We start from the raw sequence: 19614 nt of genomic DNA, 5'->3' as shown, positions 1-19614 counted from the left end.
AGAGCAGGGGAGTTAGTAGATGGGGAGAGGGAGGTATTAGGTAGATGGCGAGAATATTCTGAGGAACTTTTAAATGTTGAGGAAGAAAGGGAGGCGGTAATTTCATGCACTGGCCAGGGAGGTATACCATCTTTTAGGAGTGAAGAAGAGCAGAATGCGAGTGTGGTGGAGGTACGTGAGGCATTACGTAGAATGAAAGGGGGTAAAGCAGCTGGAACTGATGGGATCATGACAGAAATGTTAAAAGCAGGGGGGGATATAGTGTTGGAGTGGTTGGTACTTTTGTTTAATAAATGTATGAAAGAGGGGAAGGTACCTAGGGATTGGCGGAGAGCATGTATAGTCCCTTTATATAAAGGGAAAGGGGACAAAAGAGATTGTAAAAATTATAGAGGAATAAGTTTACTGAGTATACCAGGAAAAGTATACGGTAGGGTTATAATTGAAAGAATTAGAGGTAAGACAGAATGTAGGATTGCGGATGAGCAGGGAGGCTTCAGAGTGGGTAGGGGATGTGTAGATCAAGTGTTTACATTGAAGCATATATGTGAACAGTATTTAGATAAAGGTAGGGAAGTTTTTATTGCATTTATGGATTTAGAAAAGGCATATGATAGAGTGGATAGAGGAGCAATGTGGCAGATGTTGCAAGTATATGGAATAGGTGGTAAGTTACTAAATGCTGTAAAGAGCTTTTATGAGGATAGTGAGGCTCAGGTTAGGGTGTGTAGAAGAGAGGGAGAATACTTCCCGGTAAAAGTAGGTCTTAGACAGGGATGTGTAATGTCACCATGGTTGTTTAATATATTTATAGATGGGGTTGTAAAAGAAGTAAATGCTAGGGTGTTTGGGAGAGGGGTGAGATTAAATTATGGGGAATCAAATTCAAAATGGGAATTGACACAGTTACTTTTTGCTGATGATACTGTGCTTATGGGAGATTCTAAAGAAAAATTGCAAAGGTTAGTGGATGAGTTTGAGAATGTGTGTAAAGGTAGAAAGTTGAAAGTGAACATAGAAAAGAGTAAGGTGATGAGGGTATCAAATGATTTAGATAAAGAAAAATTGGATATCAAACTGGGGAGGAGGAGTATGGAAGAAGTGAATGTTTTCAGATACTTGGGAGTTGACGTGTCGGCGGATGGATTTATGAAGGATGAGGTTAATCATAGAATTGATGAGGGAAAAAAGGTGAGTGGTGCGTTGAGGTATATGTGGAGTCAAAAAACGTTATCTATGGAGGCAAAGAAGGGAATGTATGAAAGTATAGTAGTACCAACACTCTTATATGGATGTGAAGCTTGGGTAGTAAATGCAGCAGCGAGGAGACGGTTGGAGGCAGTGGAGATGTCCTGTCTAAGGGCAATGTGTGGTATAAATATTATGCAGAAAATTCGGAGTGTGGAAATTAGGAGGTGTGGAGTTAATAAAAGCATTAGTCAGAGGGCAGAAGAGGGGTTGTTGAGGTGGTTTGGTCATTGAGAGAGAATGGATCAAAGTAGAATGACATGGAAAACATATAAATCTATAGGGGAAGGAAGGAGGGGTAGGGGTCATCCTCGAAAGGGTTGGAAAGAGGGGGTAAAGGAGGTTTTGTGGGCTAGGGGCTTGGATTTCCAGCAAGCGTGCATGAGCGTGTTAGATAGGAGTGAATGGAGGCGAATGATACTTGGGACCTGACGATCTGTTGGAGTGTGAGCAGGGTAATATTTAGTGAAGGGATTCAGGGAAACCGGTTATGTTCATTTAGTCGGACTTGAGTCCTGGAAATGGGAAGTACAATGCCTGCACTTTAAAGGAGGGGTTTGGGATATTAGCAGTTTGGAGGGATATGTTGTGTATCTTTATACGTATATGCTTCTAAGCTGTTGTATTCTGAGCACCTCTGCAAAAGCAGTGATAATGTGTGAGTGTGGTGAAAGTGTTGAATGATGAAAGTATTTTCTTTTTGGGGATTTTCTTTCTTTTTTGGGTCACCCTGCCTCGGTGGGAGACGGCCGACTTGTTGGGGAAAAAAAAGAAAACTTTTCCAAAATTACATCAGCAAAGATACAGTATCTAAAAGCAAAAATATATTTTATATACATGTAGTGTACTGTATCTAAGAATACTTAACAAAAGTACTGTACACTTATGTAACTACTGAAATCTCCATCACATGTATACTTATCACCATTCAATCTACATGTCACACTACCAACAACAGTGAAGAAAACACATTGCAGGACAAGCTTTTACTGTCAAGCTTTATCATAATGTGCTCTAAATAAGAGCAAAACATTTTCCTAATAAGAGCTTGTTCTGCAACATGCACCTTTGTTACCTATTAACACTAAACAATTATCCTAATTTAAATTTCTTAAATGTTCCCACTAGTCTTTTCCAGGATGAATTTATCAAACCTTTCAAGTGTGGATGTAGAAGTTTTGTCAATAGATGCTCCCTAAGTATGAAGAGTTGACTCAATGTCTTGACAAAATTCAAAAGCTTGATGCACACATTTCCCAACAGAGCCCCACCAATCTTTCTTCAAAAACCTGGTACAAACTCATAATTTAAAGACATCAAGACAAGTAAATCATTACCATTATAATATATATGTATGTTTTAGAAAAACACTGAAACATGCACAGAAAGTTGTATTATTACTCACAAATTGAAATATTCTTTAATGCCAAGCTGGCCATAAACATACATTTAAAAATTTGTAAAATTTTCAAGTAACATTTAAATACTGTACATTAAATTTTCAACATTTTTTCAACAACTGCTTATGAAATTCACTAAGCTTTTTAATTCATGTCACAGCAACTTCATGCACTGTATGTCCTAGCATAATACATGATTTGTTCTGTATATCACTTTAACTGCAATCTCTATTTTCATTCTTTTTTATGGAATATTAACTAGTAGCATTACTAATATCAAAAGCATATGTTCACTGTAGGGTCCCACAAAAATACAATGTAGACACTACATTTTTATGACATGAAATACAGCTAGCAATAAAATGTGATTGATGACATTAAAACATGTGCTTTGATTGGCAGATCTCAATGACATCAAGTTTGTTATAGTTTATGACAAGTTACTTTTTAAGTGACTTAATGTTACCCAAGACTAAGCCATATCAAAGTGTGTACTTGCCAAAATCAGGATTACAAAATAATTACCTGTATTATCCTCCAATAATTTCTTCACAAATCCCTTAAAAATTATCACAATGTCAAAAGCATTTAATATAATGATTCAGTGTAACTGCTTGTAAAATACAGTAGCTAACACTTTGATAATAGCTGACAAACAATACAATAAAACTTTTTATATTCTTACTATGGTACACAACATTTACTTTCATTTACATGCTTTATATTCTATTAAATTTCCTGATGCTCATAGTCAGTTACTATGTATAAAATCCAAATACAAAAACAGATACAAAAGCCTCACTAAACTTCTAAAGAATTATTAATTTTCTCCAACTGAGAAAGCACAAGCACATTATTTTAACAAATACAACTCTCAAACAACAATGGGTACAAGTCAAAAAAAATTTTGTTTTAATTCAATTGTATTTGTACTACTTTTGCAGTGGCTGCTCACTGTAAAAGTTCTCTGAAGGTTAAAAAAAAAAAAAAAAAAAAAAAAAAAAAAAAAAAAAAGTGTAATGTGGATTGCAAACTTCAAACTGCTTAGAACACTGTACAAATTCCTTCAACTTTTCACCTGCTACCAGTCAATATCCACACAAGTTCTGGAAACATGAAACCAGAATCAGTGCAGTTCACAATGTGTGGCTTGCCATCTCAAGATCATTCTCAATACCCTTCACGTTATTTCAGCGGTTAAACAAGTCCCTTATCTGTAAAATTTTGTCCTATGATATCAATCCTTTACATAATGAAATTCTAATCGCCTCTCAACCACATTCACAATGCTTCTGCAAGTCAACGACAACTATCTAAGCACAAAAAACTAACTGGACGGCTTTTGAAATAACCAAAATATTTTACTTTTGCTGCAGTCTTCAAGGGTAATGCATCACACCATGAGTGCAAAATGGAAACAAGGTGAGGGTGAAAAAAGATGGAAATAATTATGCAGTAAAAACTACAATAATATTGTACTACTGACAGTAACCTACTGACCTGTGAAGGGAGAAATCTATACCTGCATCGATGCAAAATCAGGTACAGTGCACTATTGTTTTTCTTGAAAATTAAATTATAATGTATCTTGGTTTACTGTATTATACATCTTCCAAAGCTCAAAGCAGACCGGCACATGCAAATCTATACAGACTTTTCCGAACACTGCAACAGCTATCTCTACACCTTCAATTGTCTAGAATCCAAGATAATTTTTGTAGACCAGTTTATCACTTCAGCTAAGATTTCTCTATCTTTTTTTTTACCAGGAATTAAAGTTGACTCACAACCTAAACACTGAATAGTATATACAATTTGCCTTCTTTTTAAACATTATTACAAACTTGCATATGTAATCAGTACTTTTGTTTCCAAATCAATTAATTCCATCTGGCAAGTAATACTATGTAGTATAAAGTGTTGTTTTCTGGTTATGATAACAGTGAACTAATTGTTGGTAGTTAAGTTTTACATGTATTACATTAGTTTTGCAATGTACACAATTATTGGCCAATATTTGAGCTATACAAAACAACCTTTACATTTTGCTTTCAATCAAATGAAAATAAATATTTTGATGAAAATATGGTTGTAACTTAATATCTTTCTCAAACTCTACTGCCATACATGTGCCATCTATAACTTAGGGCTAATGAACTGGTAAGCTTTGAAACTTTTTTCCTACTTCAGGTTCCTGTTAATCGCTTCATGTGTTTCACCAGTTCAACTTCATAAATTTCTATGACTCTGAATACTCAAAGCAAATTTTGTCCTCATTATGATTCACCACAAAATGGAAATGCCTGTTTATTGTAATCATTTGGAGGTATAGAAATAGATGACAACAATGTTTGGGGAAGATCATCAAGCATTATCCCATTCTGAGCATTGCAAGAGTACATGTATACAATCACGATTATCAAGTAATATAAGCATTTACCATTACGTTTAACCAAAATTGATCTCAGTTTTTCTTTAATTTCAAAAAATTAGGATACAAAATAATTAAGTGACATCATCATTCTGAAAAAAAATTTATTTACCTACACGAAATATTTGTATTCTCAAAGGTTTCGGGACAAAAAAGAAAATCTTGGCAAACTGTAAATTAACAAGTTAAAGACAGTCAACCAAATGATCACTTCCAGTTTGTCAAGAAAGGTCAGAACCAGCCAAACGCTCCAACACATGCAAATAATGCTCCTCCAACTCCGCATACTGACGCTCCAAACTCTCCAAACGCTGATCTTTACTTGTAACAGTCATAGTAGCAGCAAACTCCTCTGGTCTCAAGACTTTCTTAAGTTTTTCCATATCACGATCTTCTTTCTGCAAAGAGAAATTAAAAAGTAAAAAGTTACCATCGCCACTGCTGCCACCATCGCAACCATAACCACCACCACTGCCTTTCTCTGGCCCCCCCCCCCTCGTATATATTCTGGCTCTTTTCCTGCTCACGTCTCTGTGACACTCGTTAATGGACCAAGTTAGACCGAATCATCATCAGTGCAGGCTATTTTTGCAAGAGAAATTAAAGTTGTGTAGCTCACTTATGTCAAAATAACATTATACAAAATACAGGAGGACCACGCTTATACAGCAGGGTAGGTTCTGGGCTACCGCTGTAAAGTGAAACACACGAAATGTTCTAAGACATACAAGGCACTGAGGCAGAAAATAAACACCAAACTGAAATGAGAAAAATGAAGGCATGGAACAAATTTGAGCTATGAAGCTAAAGTTGTTACACTTCGTTATGGGGCTCTGAGCCTAACTTACAGATGCAAAAAACAATATCTACACGTTCCCACTAAATACCACCATTAAGGAATAGATTTTTTTTTTTTTTTTTTTAACAAGTCGGCCGTCTCCCACCGAGGCAGGGTGACCCAAAAAGAAAAAATCCCCGAAAAGAAAATACTTTCATCATCATTCAACACTTTCACCTCACTCACACATAATCAGTGTTTTTGCAGAAGTGCTCAGAACACAACAGTTTAGAAGCATATACATATAAAGATACACAACAAATACCTCCAAACTGCTAATATCCCAAACCCTTCCTTTAACCCTTTGAGGGTTTCGGACGTACTAGTACGTCTTATGCGCAGGGGTTTTTGACGTACTAGTACGCACAAATTCTAGCGCCGTCAAATCTCGCGGGAAAAGGCTGGTAGGCCTACATGTGAGAGAATGGGTCTGTGTGGTCGGTGTGCGTGGTAGAAAAAAAATCTGGGACCCAGTGGTGCATTGTGGGAACGCCATCTTAGTAAACAATATCCACCATGCCTCGCGGTAAGAAGCTCCTCACTCCTCGGCGAATTGGGACACTTTTGTTCCCTAGTGACAGTTCTAATATAGATGGAAGTGCCAGTGAAGACGAGTTTCAAGGTTTTGACCGAAACTAATGACCATAATATCGGTAATAGTGAGGAAAACCCAGACGACCCTCAGCCTTCCACCTCTGGTGCTGGGCCGTCTTGTTCACGTTCAGTTGTACCAGAATCCAAGAGGAAACTTCTATTTTCCCAAATCCCAGACTCAGATGAGAGCATGTGTGATGATAGTGATAGTGAATATGAACTACAAGCTTTTCAAACTAGCTCCAGTAGTGATAGTGAAGTGCAATATTCCCCAGTGAAGCGTCAGTATATACGACGATATATGCGCTCTTTTAGTGTGCCATATGCTATTCCAAGGGGAAGGAGTGTATCTCGGAGTACATCCCGTGGCTGTACAACAGGAACAGAGTGAAAATGACGATGATACTGTTGCAATTGGGATGGAAAATGTGTGTGGTGGTAGTGGTGCCGGCGGTGAGGCACCAGCAGTGGGCCATGCTGCCACCCACGCCGCTGCCTCAGCTGATCTACAACAAAGGCCACCATCCCCCACCCACCCACCACACCAGCCTCCACAACCACAACCTCCACAACCACAACCTCCACAACCACAACCACCTGTCATTGTCCAGTACCCACCAGCAGACCGCACCTGGGATTGGCAGGAACTGTCAATTTTGTTCCAAATGCCCACCAATTTGATGACAGCCAAAGTGGAATACGGCCATCTTGTACACTTGGGAACAATGCCACTGAACTGGAATGTTTCGAGTTATTCTTTGACGAACCACTGATAGAAAGTATTGTCATGGAAAGCAACACATACTACGAGTACACCATGGCAAACACATTACTTTCACCAAAATCACGTCTACACCAGTGGAAGGAGGCAACTGTGGCTGAGATGTATCTTTTCTTTGCCACAATAATGCTTATGCCACATGTGTATAAGCACAAAGTGAAATCATATTGGTCAACAGACCGCCTGATTGCAACCCCAGGTTTCAGTGATAAAATGCCAGTGAATCGATTTGTGCTGTTACGTATGCTTCACTTCTCAGACAAAACCAGGCCTGACAGAAATGACAGGTTATATAAGATTAGGAATGTGTTTGTGTATCTGAAAGAGAAATTCAGTACGCATTTTTATCCCTTCAGGAAGCTTGTAATTGACGAGTCTTTGATTCTGTTCAAAGGAAGACTTTCTTTCAAGCAGTACATACCAAGCAAGAGGAAACGCTTTGGTATAAAGTCATCTGTGCTTTGTGATTGTTACAGTGGTCTGGTATTGGATATTATTGTGTACACTGGAAGTTATACATTGCAAAATTACCAGGAAGTTATTGGGCATCTCAGGTGATGTGGTTAGAACAAAGATAGAACCATACCTTGGTAAGGGGCATATATTATATACAGATAACTGGTACACAAGCCCCTCACTCAGTGATTTTTTTGCGAGTGAACATGACAGATGTGTGTGGCACAGTGCGTGCAAATCGGAAACATATGCCCAGGTTTGACGCTGGCACTCGTAGAGGTGAGGTGCAGGCGTTTGCTGCCAATGACATCATGGCATTTCGGTGGCATGACAAACGAGATGTCACACTGTTGTCATCAGTTCACCCTAATGAAATGGCAGACAGTGGCAGGCAGCATAGAGAGAGTAATGAACCCATTCTAAAACCTGTAGCTGTGATTGATTACACCTTCAACATGCATTCAGTGGACAAATGTGACATGCAGATTGGGTTTGCTGATTGTGTTCGCAAGAGTTATAAGTGGTACATAAAACTCTTTTTTCCATCTTCTGGACATTTCCATGCTCAATGCTTATAATATGTATAAGATGAGGACCAGAAACAAACCACAGTACGGCAAATTCTGTTTGTCTGTCATCAGACAAATAGTATTCAAGTACCAAGGAACAGCACCTGCAATTGACCGCCCACCAAATTATCAACAACTACCTGCTCGTCTGAAGCATGGTGATCACTTCCTGGTAAAACTGCCTGCTACTGCTTTCAAGAAAAAGGCTCGGAAGAGGTGTTACGTCTGTGCACATACAAAAAAATGCCCACAACAACGCAGAGACACTCGTTTTATGTGTGAGGAGTGTAAAACACCACTGTGCATGACACCATGTTTCAAAGAATTCCACAGGCTGCAGAACTTCTAGAAACATTCCCTGTGACTGTATATGTGTATATAAAATATAGAAAAATAGTAATAAACAACATTTCATATCGTTTGTTTGTGTAAATATTTTCTATAAACAAAATAATGACAACAGTGTTTATGCCCTTATTGTGTAGTATTGAAAAAGAAATAACTTACAAAATACTGATCATGTTGGCCTCAGAGGCCATAAAAGTTACTCAGAAAAAGGAAAATTGAAAAATAATTGAAAATAGTACATAAAAAAGTAAATAGAAAAATACCGGGTGACGGCAGTCGGCGATGTTACCAGATGTTGTTCAATTTTGGCAAACTTCACGCCTCCATATCTCGGTAAGCATTGACGGTAAAATTTTTTTGTTTAGCCTATAATGTTTAGAAAAAAAAAATATTTTTTAATAAGAAAAAATAATAATTTTTTTTTTTTAATTTGGCCGACCCTGAGAACGAGTTTCGGAGAGGGCCTGTAGACCCTCAAAGGGTTAAAGTGCAGGCATTGTACTTCCCATTTCCAGGACTCAAGTCCGGCTATATAAAAATAGCCGGTTTCCCTGAATCCCTTCACTAATTACCCTGCTCACACTACAACAGATCGTCAGGTCCCAAATACCATTCGTCTCCATTCACTCCTATCGAACACGCTCATGCACGCCTGCTGGAAGTCCAAGCCTCTCGCCCACAAAACCTCCCTTACCCCTTCCCTCCAACCTTTTCGAGGACGACCCCCTACCCTGCCTTCCTTCCCCTACAGATTTATACACTCTCCATGTCATTCTACTTAGATCCATTCTCTCTAAATGACCACACCACCTCAGCAACCCCTCTTCAGCCCTCTGACTAATACTTTTATTAACTTCATACCTTCTCCTAATTTACACACTCACTAATTCAAATTTTGACCATGTTGTGCTTACTCTTTTTTGCCGTGCAATGTCTCGCATGACAAAATGGAATCCAAAATTGCGAAACAGGAAATGTGAAAACTGAACACACTGGAAATAAATAATGAATATTTCTTAGTGTCAGCGGTACTCAAAAAACATATAAATTTAAACCCCCCATACAAAGGAATATTTGAAAATAATTTTAACAGTGGTTGATAACTAGAAGGAAAGTAGAGGAAATTGCTCCAAAACCTTTTGAAACATTTTTTAAGTAAAGTGACTCAAAAGAGAAACACTTTCATCATCATTCACACTATCACTGTCTTGCCAGAAGTGTGCAGATACAACAGTTTAGATGACCCCTCCAAACAGACGTAATGAGACGCGATGCTCACGGACCTCATAGAGAATGTAAATAAACAGGTGGGGCGTGGTGACCGTATTAGAAAGTCAGGTGAGGGAGCCATACAGCAAGTTTTGGTCCTACTAATTTAAAATGTCCGTATTAGTGATACGCTGTAAGGCGAAATGCCATACAGCGGGGCCCTACTGCTGTGACAGAACTTTCTTAATGTAAATTCATTATGTATATGCATAACAAAAATAAAAGAAATTTCCATACAGTCATGCAAACATTTACATCACAGTTTACAGCCTTTTTTTGCTTGTGTTCACTATTGATTTCCCACACCAATGTCCATCATGATGGCTATGTCTTGGTGAAGTTATTTATCATGGGGTTCTATTTCACAGAAACAGAACACCACGACAGAACCAAAACTAAGCTACGATTTGATTTCAGCATCCCAAAATTGGTTAGAAACACAGGTCTTTAAAAGTGAACTCAAACCTTTGCTGGTCAATGTAATTAAATGCAACAAAAGCATCATCTGTAATAGATAATTTACATATTGGAATCACAACAGCATGCTGTCAAATGTAATATGCAAAAAAAAAAATCCAAATACTGTAACTACAAAATCCTTCATATACTTTTTACCAGTTCTACTCAGTGTTAAATCAGCAAGTAAATAAAATCAGTCTGGGAATTTATTCATCATTACGTATTTATTGTCCCACAGCTGTTCAATAAAATACTCCTTGAAGACTTCCACTTCCATACTTCCACAAAAATGCAATACAGTTGTCTTGAGCATACCATGCATCCAACACTGACTCAACTTAATCCACAAATGGAAAAGTGTATTTGTGGGCCACATCACCCCAAGCTCAAGATGAAAAAGTACCTTAACACACATGTACACAGAACAGTTGGCTAACAATACATGTCTTACAAAAAATACACATACTATAAACAACTAACTTCAACACCTTGCACTTTCAACCAGTAACCACAAAGCGAAGAGATTATACACATCGATAAGATGCTCAATTGGTATTGTAAAAGTGTAAAACATACCTTATACTGTACATTGAGACGATTCTTGATATCTAACCTATACCATCTGTAGGCTTCCTTGTCTGATCTGTCTGTTACACGTAGCCTAAGGATTTCATATACTCTTCGTACCTGACGCTGAAAAAGGATTAAATTTAGGAAACACCAGTACTTTTTTCTCAATAATTCCATAAAAGTATTGTGAAATTTTCAGAAGTTTTTTGGTTTAGTCAAAGATCTAACTTAAATTTATCAAAACACCTAACAGGAAACAGTACAAGACTATTCTTGATTTTCAGTGATAGTGTAATTTTTTTTTTTAAACAAAAATTGCGTAAAGTTTCCAGTGCACTACATTCCAGCATTAGATTATATAAACACTACTTACCTTATTGAGCTTCAATTTTTTCTTGGCCTCTTCTACCATGGCCTCTGAAAAGCCTTTTAAAAGCTTTTTGGACTGAAAACTATCTAATTTCAAACAATTCTTGCTATCTACCAAGTCCCTTAATCTTGCAAAGTTGTCTGATGGGTCTTCCACTGTAAAAAAATTAATTATTTTATAATATATAACACAGTACAGTAATGTAAGGGAAAGGTCTCACTGTTTAATGAAAGCACACTACTATTTAATAAGTCAGGTTAAAATGGGAGTTTTCCCTTGGTTGCAAGAAATATTTACTAAAACAATTTATTAATCCTTTTGCTGACTGCCATAGTACTACAGCTTTGAGGCCAGTCAGTGCCGTAGTATTACACCATGAGCTCAGCTCACTCAGATAAGCTGTGAGCAATAAATTTGGGCCGAGATATGAGAGAATGGATCTATGTGATAAGTGTGAACCATACAAAAAAAATAAAATCCCGCAGTACAGTGTGTAATGAGGAAAAAACTGCAACTGTTTTTGGTTTAAAATAGTGATTTAGCGGTATATTTTCACATGGTTTTTACGTCTGTTTCTCAATTTTCTTGGTCTCGTATGATTGAATGGAAAATATACAACTTAAATAGAGATAATTTTTGTTGGCTTCAGGATTGAAAATAGCTTGAAATTGAGCTCAGAGTAGCAGAAATGTTCAATTTTTGCCAATGTTCAAGAGTAAACAAATCATGTCAAGCATCCAATACATGTCAAATGGCAGATCTAATATGCATTTACAAATGCGTTGATATTTTTTATACAATTATAATATTAATAAAATAATATAATATTAATATTAATAGGTAGTAGGTTGGTAGACAGCAACCACCCAGGGAGGTACTACCGTCCTGCCAAGTGAGTGTAAAACGAAAGCCTGTAATTGTTTTACATGATGGTAGGATTGCTGGTGTCTTTTGTCTCTCATAAATATGCAAGATTACAGGCATGTCTTCCTACTTCTACTTACACTTAGGTCACACTACACATACATGTACATGTTTATTTATACACACTCATCAGAGTTTTCTTTGATTTTATCTTAATAGTTCTTGGTCTTATTACTTTTCCTTTTATATCCATGGTGAAGTGGAATAAGAATCTTTCCTCCGTAAGCCATGCGTGTTGTAAAAGTCAACTAAAATGCCGGGAACAATGGGCTAGTAACCCCTTTTCCTGTAAAGATTACTAAAAGGAATAAGAAGAAAATTGTCAAAGTGGGAAGTCTGAATGTGCATGGATGTTGTGCAAATGATAAGAAAGAGATGATTGTGGATGTTATGAATGAGAAGAAGCTGGATGTCCTGGCTTTAAGTGAAACAAAGCTGAAGGGGGTGGGAGAGTTTCAATGGAGAAGAATAAATGGGATTAGGTCAGGGGTTTCAAATAGAGTTAGAGCTAAACAAGGAGTAGCAATAATGTTGTGCTATGGCAGGAAAAGAGGGACTACAAATGCATAAACTCTAGGATTATGTGGAGTAAAATAAAGATTGGATGTGAAAAGTGGGTTATAGTAAGCGTATATGCACCTGGAGAAGAGAGAAGTGTAGAGGAGAGAGAGAGATTCTGGGAAATGTTGAGTGAATGCATGGGGAGTTTTGAATCAAGTGTGAGAGTAATGGTGGTTGGGGATTTCAATGCTAAAGTGGGTAAAAATGTTATGGAGGGAGTAGTAGGTAAATTTGGGGTGCCAGGGGTAAATGTAAATGGGGAGCCTTTAATTGAGCTATGTGTAGAAAGAAATTTGGTAATAAGTAATACATATTTTATGAAAAAGAGGATAAATAAATATACAAGGTATGATGTAGCACGTAATGAAAGTAGTTTGTTAGATTATGTATTGGTGGATAAAAGGTTGATGGGTAGGCTCCAGGATGTACATGTTTATAGAGGGGCAACTGATATATCAGATCATTATTTAGTTGTAGCTACAGTTAGAGTAAGAGGTAGATGAGAAAAGAGGAAGGTGGCAACAACAAGTAAGAGGGAGGTGAAAGTGTATAAACTAAGGGAGGAGGAAGTTCGGGCGAGATATAAGCAACTATTGGCAGAAAGGTGGGCTAGTGCAAAGATGAGTAGTGGGGGGGTTGAAGAGGGTTGGAATATTTTTAAAAATGCAGTATTAGAATGTGGGGCAGAAGTTTGTGGTTATAGGAGGGTGGGGGCAGGAGGAAAGAGTGATTGGTGGAATGATGAAGTAAAGGGTGTGATAAAAGAGAAAAAGGTAGCTTACGAGAGGTTTTTACAAAGCAGAAGTGTTATAAGAAGAGCAGAGTATATGGAGAGTAAAAGAAAGGTGAAGAGAGTGGTGAGAGAGTGCAAAAGGAGAGCAGATGAAAGAGTGGGAGAGGCACTGTCAAGAAATTTTTATGAAAATAAGAAAAAATTTTGGAGTGAGTTAAACAAGTTAAGAAAGCCTAGGGAAAGTATGGATTTGTCCGTTAAAAACAGAGTAGGGGAGTTAGTAGATGGGGAGAGAGAGGTATTAGGTAGATGGCGAGAATATTTTGAGGAACTTTTAAATGTTGAGGAAGAATGGGAGGCGGTAATTTCATGCACTGGCCAGGGAGGTATACCATCTTTTAGGAGTGAAGAAGAGCAGAATGTAAGTGTGGTGGAGGTACGTGAGGCATTACGTAGAATGAAAGGGGGTAAAGCAGCTGGAACTGATGGGATCATGACAGAAATGTTAAAAGCAGGGGGGGATATAGTGTTGGAGTGGTTGGTACTTTTGTTTAATAAATGTATGAAAGAGGGGAAGGTACCTAGGGATTGGCGGAGAGCATGTATAGTCCCTTTATATAAAGGGAAAGGGGACAAAAGAGATTGTAAAAATTATAGAGGAATAAGTTTACTGAGTATACCAGGAAAAGTATATGGTAGAGTTATAATTGAAAGAATTAGAGGTAAGACAGAACGTAGAATTGCGGATGAGCAAGGAGGCTTCAGAGTGGGTAGGGGATGTGTAGATCAAGTGTTTACATTGAAGCATATATGTGAACAGTATTTAGATAAAGGTAGGGAAGTTTTTATTGCATTTATGGATTTAGAAAAGGCATATGATAGAGTGGATAGAGGAGCAATGTGGCAGATGTTGCAAGTTTATGGAATAGGTGGTAAGTTACTAAATGCTGTAAAGAGCTTTTATGAGGATAGTGAGGCTCAGGTTAGGGTGTGTAGAAGAGAGGGAGAATACTTCCCGGTAAAAGTAGGTCTTAGACAGGGATGTGTAATGTCACCATGGTTGTTTAATATATTTATAGATGGGGTTGTAAAAGAAGTAAATGCTAGGGTGTTCGGGAGAGGGGTGGGATTAAATTATGGGGAATCAAATTCAAAATGGGAATTGACACAGTTACTTTTTGCTGATGATACTGTGCTTATGGGAGATTCTAAAGAAAAATTGCAAAGGTTAGTGGATGAGTTTGAGAATGTGTGTAAAGGTAGAAAGTTGAAAGTGAACATAGAAAAGAGTAAGGTGATGAGGGTATCAAATGATTTAGATAAAGAAAAATTGGATATCAAACTGGGGAGGAGGAGTATGGAAGAAGTGAATGTTTTCAGATACTTGGGAGTTGACGTGTCGGCGGATGGATTTATGAAGGATGAGGTTAATCATAGAATTGATGAGGGAAAAAAGGTGAGTGGTGCGTTGAGGTATATGTGGAGTCAAAAAACGTTATCTATGGAGGCAAAGAAGGGACTGTATGAAAGTATAGTAGTACCAACACTCTTATATGGATGTGAAGCTTGAGTGGTAAATGCAGCAGCGAGGAGACGGTTGGAGGCAGTGGAGATGTCCTGTCTAAGGGCAATGTGTGGTGTAAATATTATGCAGAAAATTCGGAGTGTGGAAATTAGGAGAAGGTGTGGAGTTAATAAAAGCATTAGTCAGAGGGCAGAAGAGGGGTTGTTGAGGTGGTTTGGTCATTTAGAGAGAATGGATCAAAGTAGAATGACATGGAAAGCATATAAATCTATAGGGAGAGGAAAGAGGGGTAGGGGTCGTCCTCGAAAGGGTTGGAAAGAAGGGGTAAAGGAGGTTTTGTGGGCGAGGGGCTTGGACTTCCAGCAAGCATGCATGAGCATGTTAGATAGGAGTGAATGGAGACGAATGATACTTGGGACCTGACGATCTGTTGGAGTGTGAGCAGGGTAATATTTAGTGAAGGGATTCAGGGAAACCAGTTATTTTCTTATAGTCGGACTTGAGTCCTGGAAATGGGAAGTACAATGCCTGCACTTTAAAGGAGGGGTTTGGGATATTGGCAGTTTGGAGGGATATGTTGTGTATCTTTATATGTATATGCTTCTAAACTGTTGTATTCTGAGCACCTCTGCAAAAGCAGTGATAATGTGCGAGTGTGGTGAAAGTGTTGAATGATGATAAAAGTATTTTCTTTTTGGGGATTTTCTTTCTTTTTTGGGTCACCCTGCCTCGGTGGGAGACGGCCGACTTGTTGAGAGAGAAAAAAACAAAACAAAAAAAAAAATATTACATACAGCTGAAGAGGGCTGAGGAGTCGTCCTTGAAAAGGTTGGAGGGGGGGAGTAAAGGAGGTTTCATTGGCGAGGGGCTTGGACTTCCAGCAAGCATGTGTGAGCATGTTACATAGGAGTGAATGAAGATGGTTTTTGGGACATGACAAGCTGTTGGAGTGTGAGCAGGGTAATATTTAGTGAAGGGATTCAGGGAAACCGGTTATTTTTATATAGCTGGACTCGAGTACTGGAAATGGGAAGTACGATGCCTGCACTTTAAAGGAGAGGGTTGGGATATTGGCAGTTTGGAGGGGCATGTTTTATATCTTTATATATGCTTCTAAACTGTTGTATCTGGGCACCTCTGCAAAGACAGTGATTATGTGTGAGTGAGGTGAAAGTGTTGAATGATGATGAAAGTATTTTCTTTTTGGGGATTTTCTTTCTTTTTAGGCCACCCTGCCTCGGTGGGAGACGGATGACTTGTTGAAAAAAAAAAAAAAAGAGAGAGAGACAGAGACAGACAGAGACAGACAGAGACAGAGACAGAGAGAGAGAGACAGAGAGAGAGAGACAGAGAGAGACAGAGAGAGACAGAGAGAGAGAGAGAGAGAGAGAGAGAGAGAGAGAGAGAGAGAGAGAGAGAGAGAGAGAGAGAGAGAGAGAGAGAGAGAGACAGAGAGAGAGAGAGACAGAGAGAGAGACAGAGAGAGAGAGAGACAGAGAGAGAGAGAGACAGAGAGAGAGAGACAGAGAGAGAGAGAGACAGAGAGAGAGAGAGAGACAGAGAGAGAGAGAGACAGAGAGAGAGAGAGACAGAGAGAGAGAGAGACAGAGAGAGAGAGAGAGAGAGAGAGAGAGAGAGAGAGAGAGAGAGAGAGAGAGAGAGAGAGACAGAGAGAGACAGACAGAGAGAGACAGACAGAGACAGAGAGACAGAGACAGAGAGACAGAGACAGAGAGACAGACAGAGAGAGACAGACAGAGACAGAGAGAGACAGACAGAGAGAGACAGACAGAGAGAGACAGACAGAGAGAGACAGACAGAGAGAGACAGACAGAGAGACAGACAGAGAGAGACAGAGACAGAGAGAGACAGACAGAGAGAGACAGACAGAGAGAGACAGACAGAGAGAGACAGACAGAGAGAGACAGACAGAGAGAGACAGACAGAGAGAGAGGAAATCTATTTTTGTGAATAAAAATTCTTTATGAATAAAAAATCAAAATGCAACTGTGTAAAGCCTCGGAACATAGCCAATGAATAGAGGAAATGTTATTTTAGTACCGGGAATGACTGCATTGTTTATTCTAAACTATCTTGAAGTTGGATTATTTTGAAATTTTCTGGAAATTGGCCAAATTATAAATTTCTGATCACTTTATTTAATTGAAATAGTTGATAGGGCAATTTCTTGTGCTCAGTCAATAAAATGGAAGACATACTAGCAAAATAGCTAAGAATTTAGTGGACTGGAACAATGTAATTGGCCTAAAATAGGACTCAAAGTGGACAAAATCGCTGATGCGTAAATACTGCTGACGCAGCAGAATTAGTGAAACCGTAATTTCATCAATTTTTGTACTTTTTGTTTTATTACCTTCAGAAAAATATTTTACACCATTTCGTAAGAAAAATAAATTTTTTTTTGGAAAATTCTTGGACACTGTGGACAAGTTTCAGACTGGGGATATGAACAGTGAAAGGGCTAATATGGGACTTTTTGGCAATTGAAATTCTTGATTCACAAAAAAAAAAAGGAATTTAAATACAGTAACACTATTTCTTTGCAATTAATTAACATGATCTGCAGCCATTGCTTCAAGTTGCAGAACCAACAAAGAAAAAAAAAAAGTCAAAGAAAATAATGAGGTCCCAGAGCTGAGTTTAAGTATATGGAAGGTAACATGAAAAATTAGGAATCATGGAGTAAATTTTACCAAACTTTTCCTAAAATAATTTTCCCCTTTCCTGGTGGGCACTTTCCCAACCAGGAACATGAAACTACAAGTTGAAGAGATGAAGAAGAGAGATAAACACACAAAAATCACACATCTTACCTGTAATATCTAGAACTTTAGCATTATCTTTGTAATGAGTGTAAATTGTGTCCAACATTTCCCTTCCTAATCCTAATCTCTGGAATGGCGGGAGAATTAACATCTGAGAGATGCGCGGTCGAATGTTAGCAGGATAAGCATAGTACTCGTAGACAGTGGTATAACCAGCAAAGGCATACTGAGGGTTACCATTAACCAGATACTTCTCATACCTATTAGGAAAAGAAAAGTAAGTTGAGCAGAATGTCAGATATTTGCAAAATGATACACAACACTGTACAGAAAAAAAAAAAAAAGCACAGTCCCAAAACTTTAAGGTTAGTTAGAGCTCTTTGAAGAACAATTTTGAGCTTATATATGTTTTGCTTTATTTCAACTTAAAGCTTCTCATGTTTGAAGAGATAAACAGCCATGAAAGATAATCTTCCCTGATGTTTTGAATGTACATACAAGAGTTAAAAAATTTTAACAAAATACCTAAAACACATTAAAGAATTCATTGTGCTAGTTTGGCTATCATAACAGTTAATGGCCATCACTTGCTTGCATGAGGAAGACAAAAAGTAGTGCTCTGAACAAGCACAAAAACGAGTGAAGAAAAAGATACAAAGGTACTAGGGAAAAATTAAACACTTACTTAAATTGTTAGGCGAGGCTATTATTTATACTCATCTGACAGTGCCAGTTCCATATTTAACAACACACACGTCTTCACTAAATGCTGAAACTTACGTAACAAAAAATCTCCATTTGTCATCATCTACATCTATGTAGGAAGCTGCATCAATGTACCACAAGAGGAATGTTTGGATACGCTCGTGATAATCTAAAAATCCTGTGGCCGAGATATCACAAAGATAAACTTCGTATGTCTTTTCCTCACCCTCTTCTGAAACATTAAATAAATGTATTAGCCCAAGACCCAAATTTAGCATTCATAAAGGTCTTCATATTTAAAACAAAAATCTAATCCAATATTGCTCCCTGTGATGCAATTATTGAGTTTGCAAGTGAACTCAAGATATTAGTTCCAGTTCTTAACTTTTGAATGACTGACATGACCAAGCCTTGTCATTCTATTTCTGAACCCACATATGACATTCACTTCCACTGTGTTGCTGCTTAACATTTTTTTTTTTTTTTAAGCTGGCTGTCTCCCACCGAGGCCAGGTGATCCAAAAAGAAAATACTTTCATCATTTAACACTTTCACCTCACTCACACATAATCACTGTTTTTGCAGAGGTGCCCAGAACACAACAGTTTAGAAGCATATATGTATAAAGATATACAACATATCCCTCCAAACTGTCAATATCCCAAACCCTTCCTTTAAAGTGCAAGCACTGTACTTCCCATTTCCAGTACTCAAGTCCGGCTGTATAAAAATAACCGGTTTCCCTTAACCCCTTCACTAAATATTACCCTGCTCACACTCCAACAGCTCATCAGGTCCCAAATACCATTCAGCTTCATTCACTCCTATCAAACACGCTCACGTACGCTTGCTGGAAGTCCAAGCCCCTCGCCCACAAAACCTCCTTTACCCCCTCCCTCTAACCTTTTCGAGGACAACCCCTACCCTGCCTTCCTTCCCCTACTGATTTATACGTTCTCCATGTCATTCTACTTTGATCCATTCTCTCTAAATGACCAAACCATCTCAACAACCTCTCTTCAGCCCTCTGACTAATATTTTTATTAA

General features: G+C 38.1%; 1 protein-coding gene across 3 annotated transcripts in view; it reads right to left on the bottom strand.

The window, feature by feature from the left end:
- Positions 1 to 2626: 2626 nt before the first annotated feature.
- Positions 2627 to 19614, bottom strand: part of Hat1 (histone acetyltransferase 1) — a 29480-nt gene continuing 12492 nt past the window's right edge. For all 3 annotated transcript variants that reach the window (XM_053784816.2, XM_070095842.1, XM_053784815.2), the window contains exons 6-10: positions 18643 to 18799; positions 17911 to 18122; positions 11337 to 11488; positions 10970 to 11086; positions 2627 to 5477 (exon numbers count right to left, since the gene is read on the bottom strand). In XM_053784816.2, the coding sequence (XP_053640791.1) occupies positions 5301 to 5477; positions 10970 to 11086; positions 11337 to 11488; positions 17911 to 18122; positions 18643 to 18799 (815 nt within the window). In that variant the 3' untranslated portion in view covers positions 2627 to 5300. The remainder of the gene's footprint in view (positions 5478 to 10969; positions 11087 to 11336; positions 11489 to 17910; positions 18123 to 18642; positions 18800 to 19614) is intronic.

Source organism: Cherax quadricarinatus, chromosome 51 (assembly GCF_038502225.1).
Source record: "Cherax quadricarinatus isolate ZL_2023a chromosome 51, ASM3850222v1, whole genome shotgun sequence".
Lineage (NCBI taxonomy): Eukaryota > Metazoa > Arthropoda > Malacostraca > Decapoda > Parastacidae > Cherax > Cherax quadricarinatus.
This window is presented reverse-complemented; position numbering and strand designations above follow the sequence as displayed.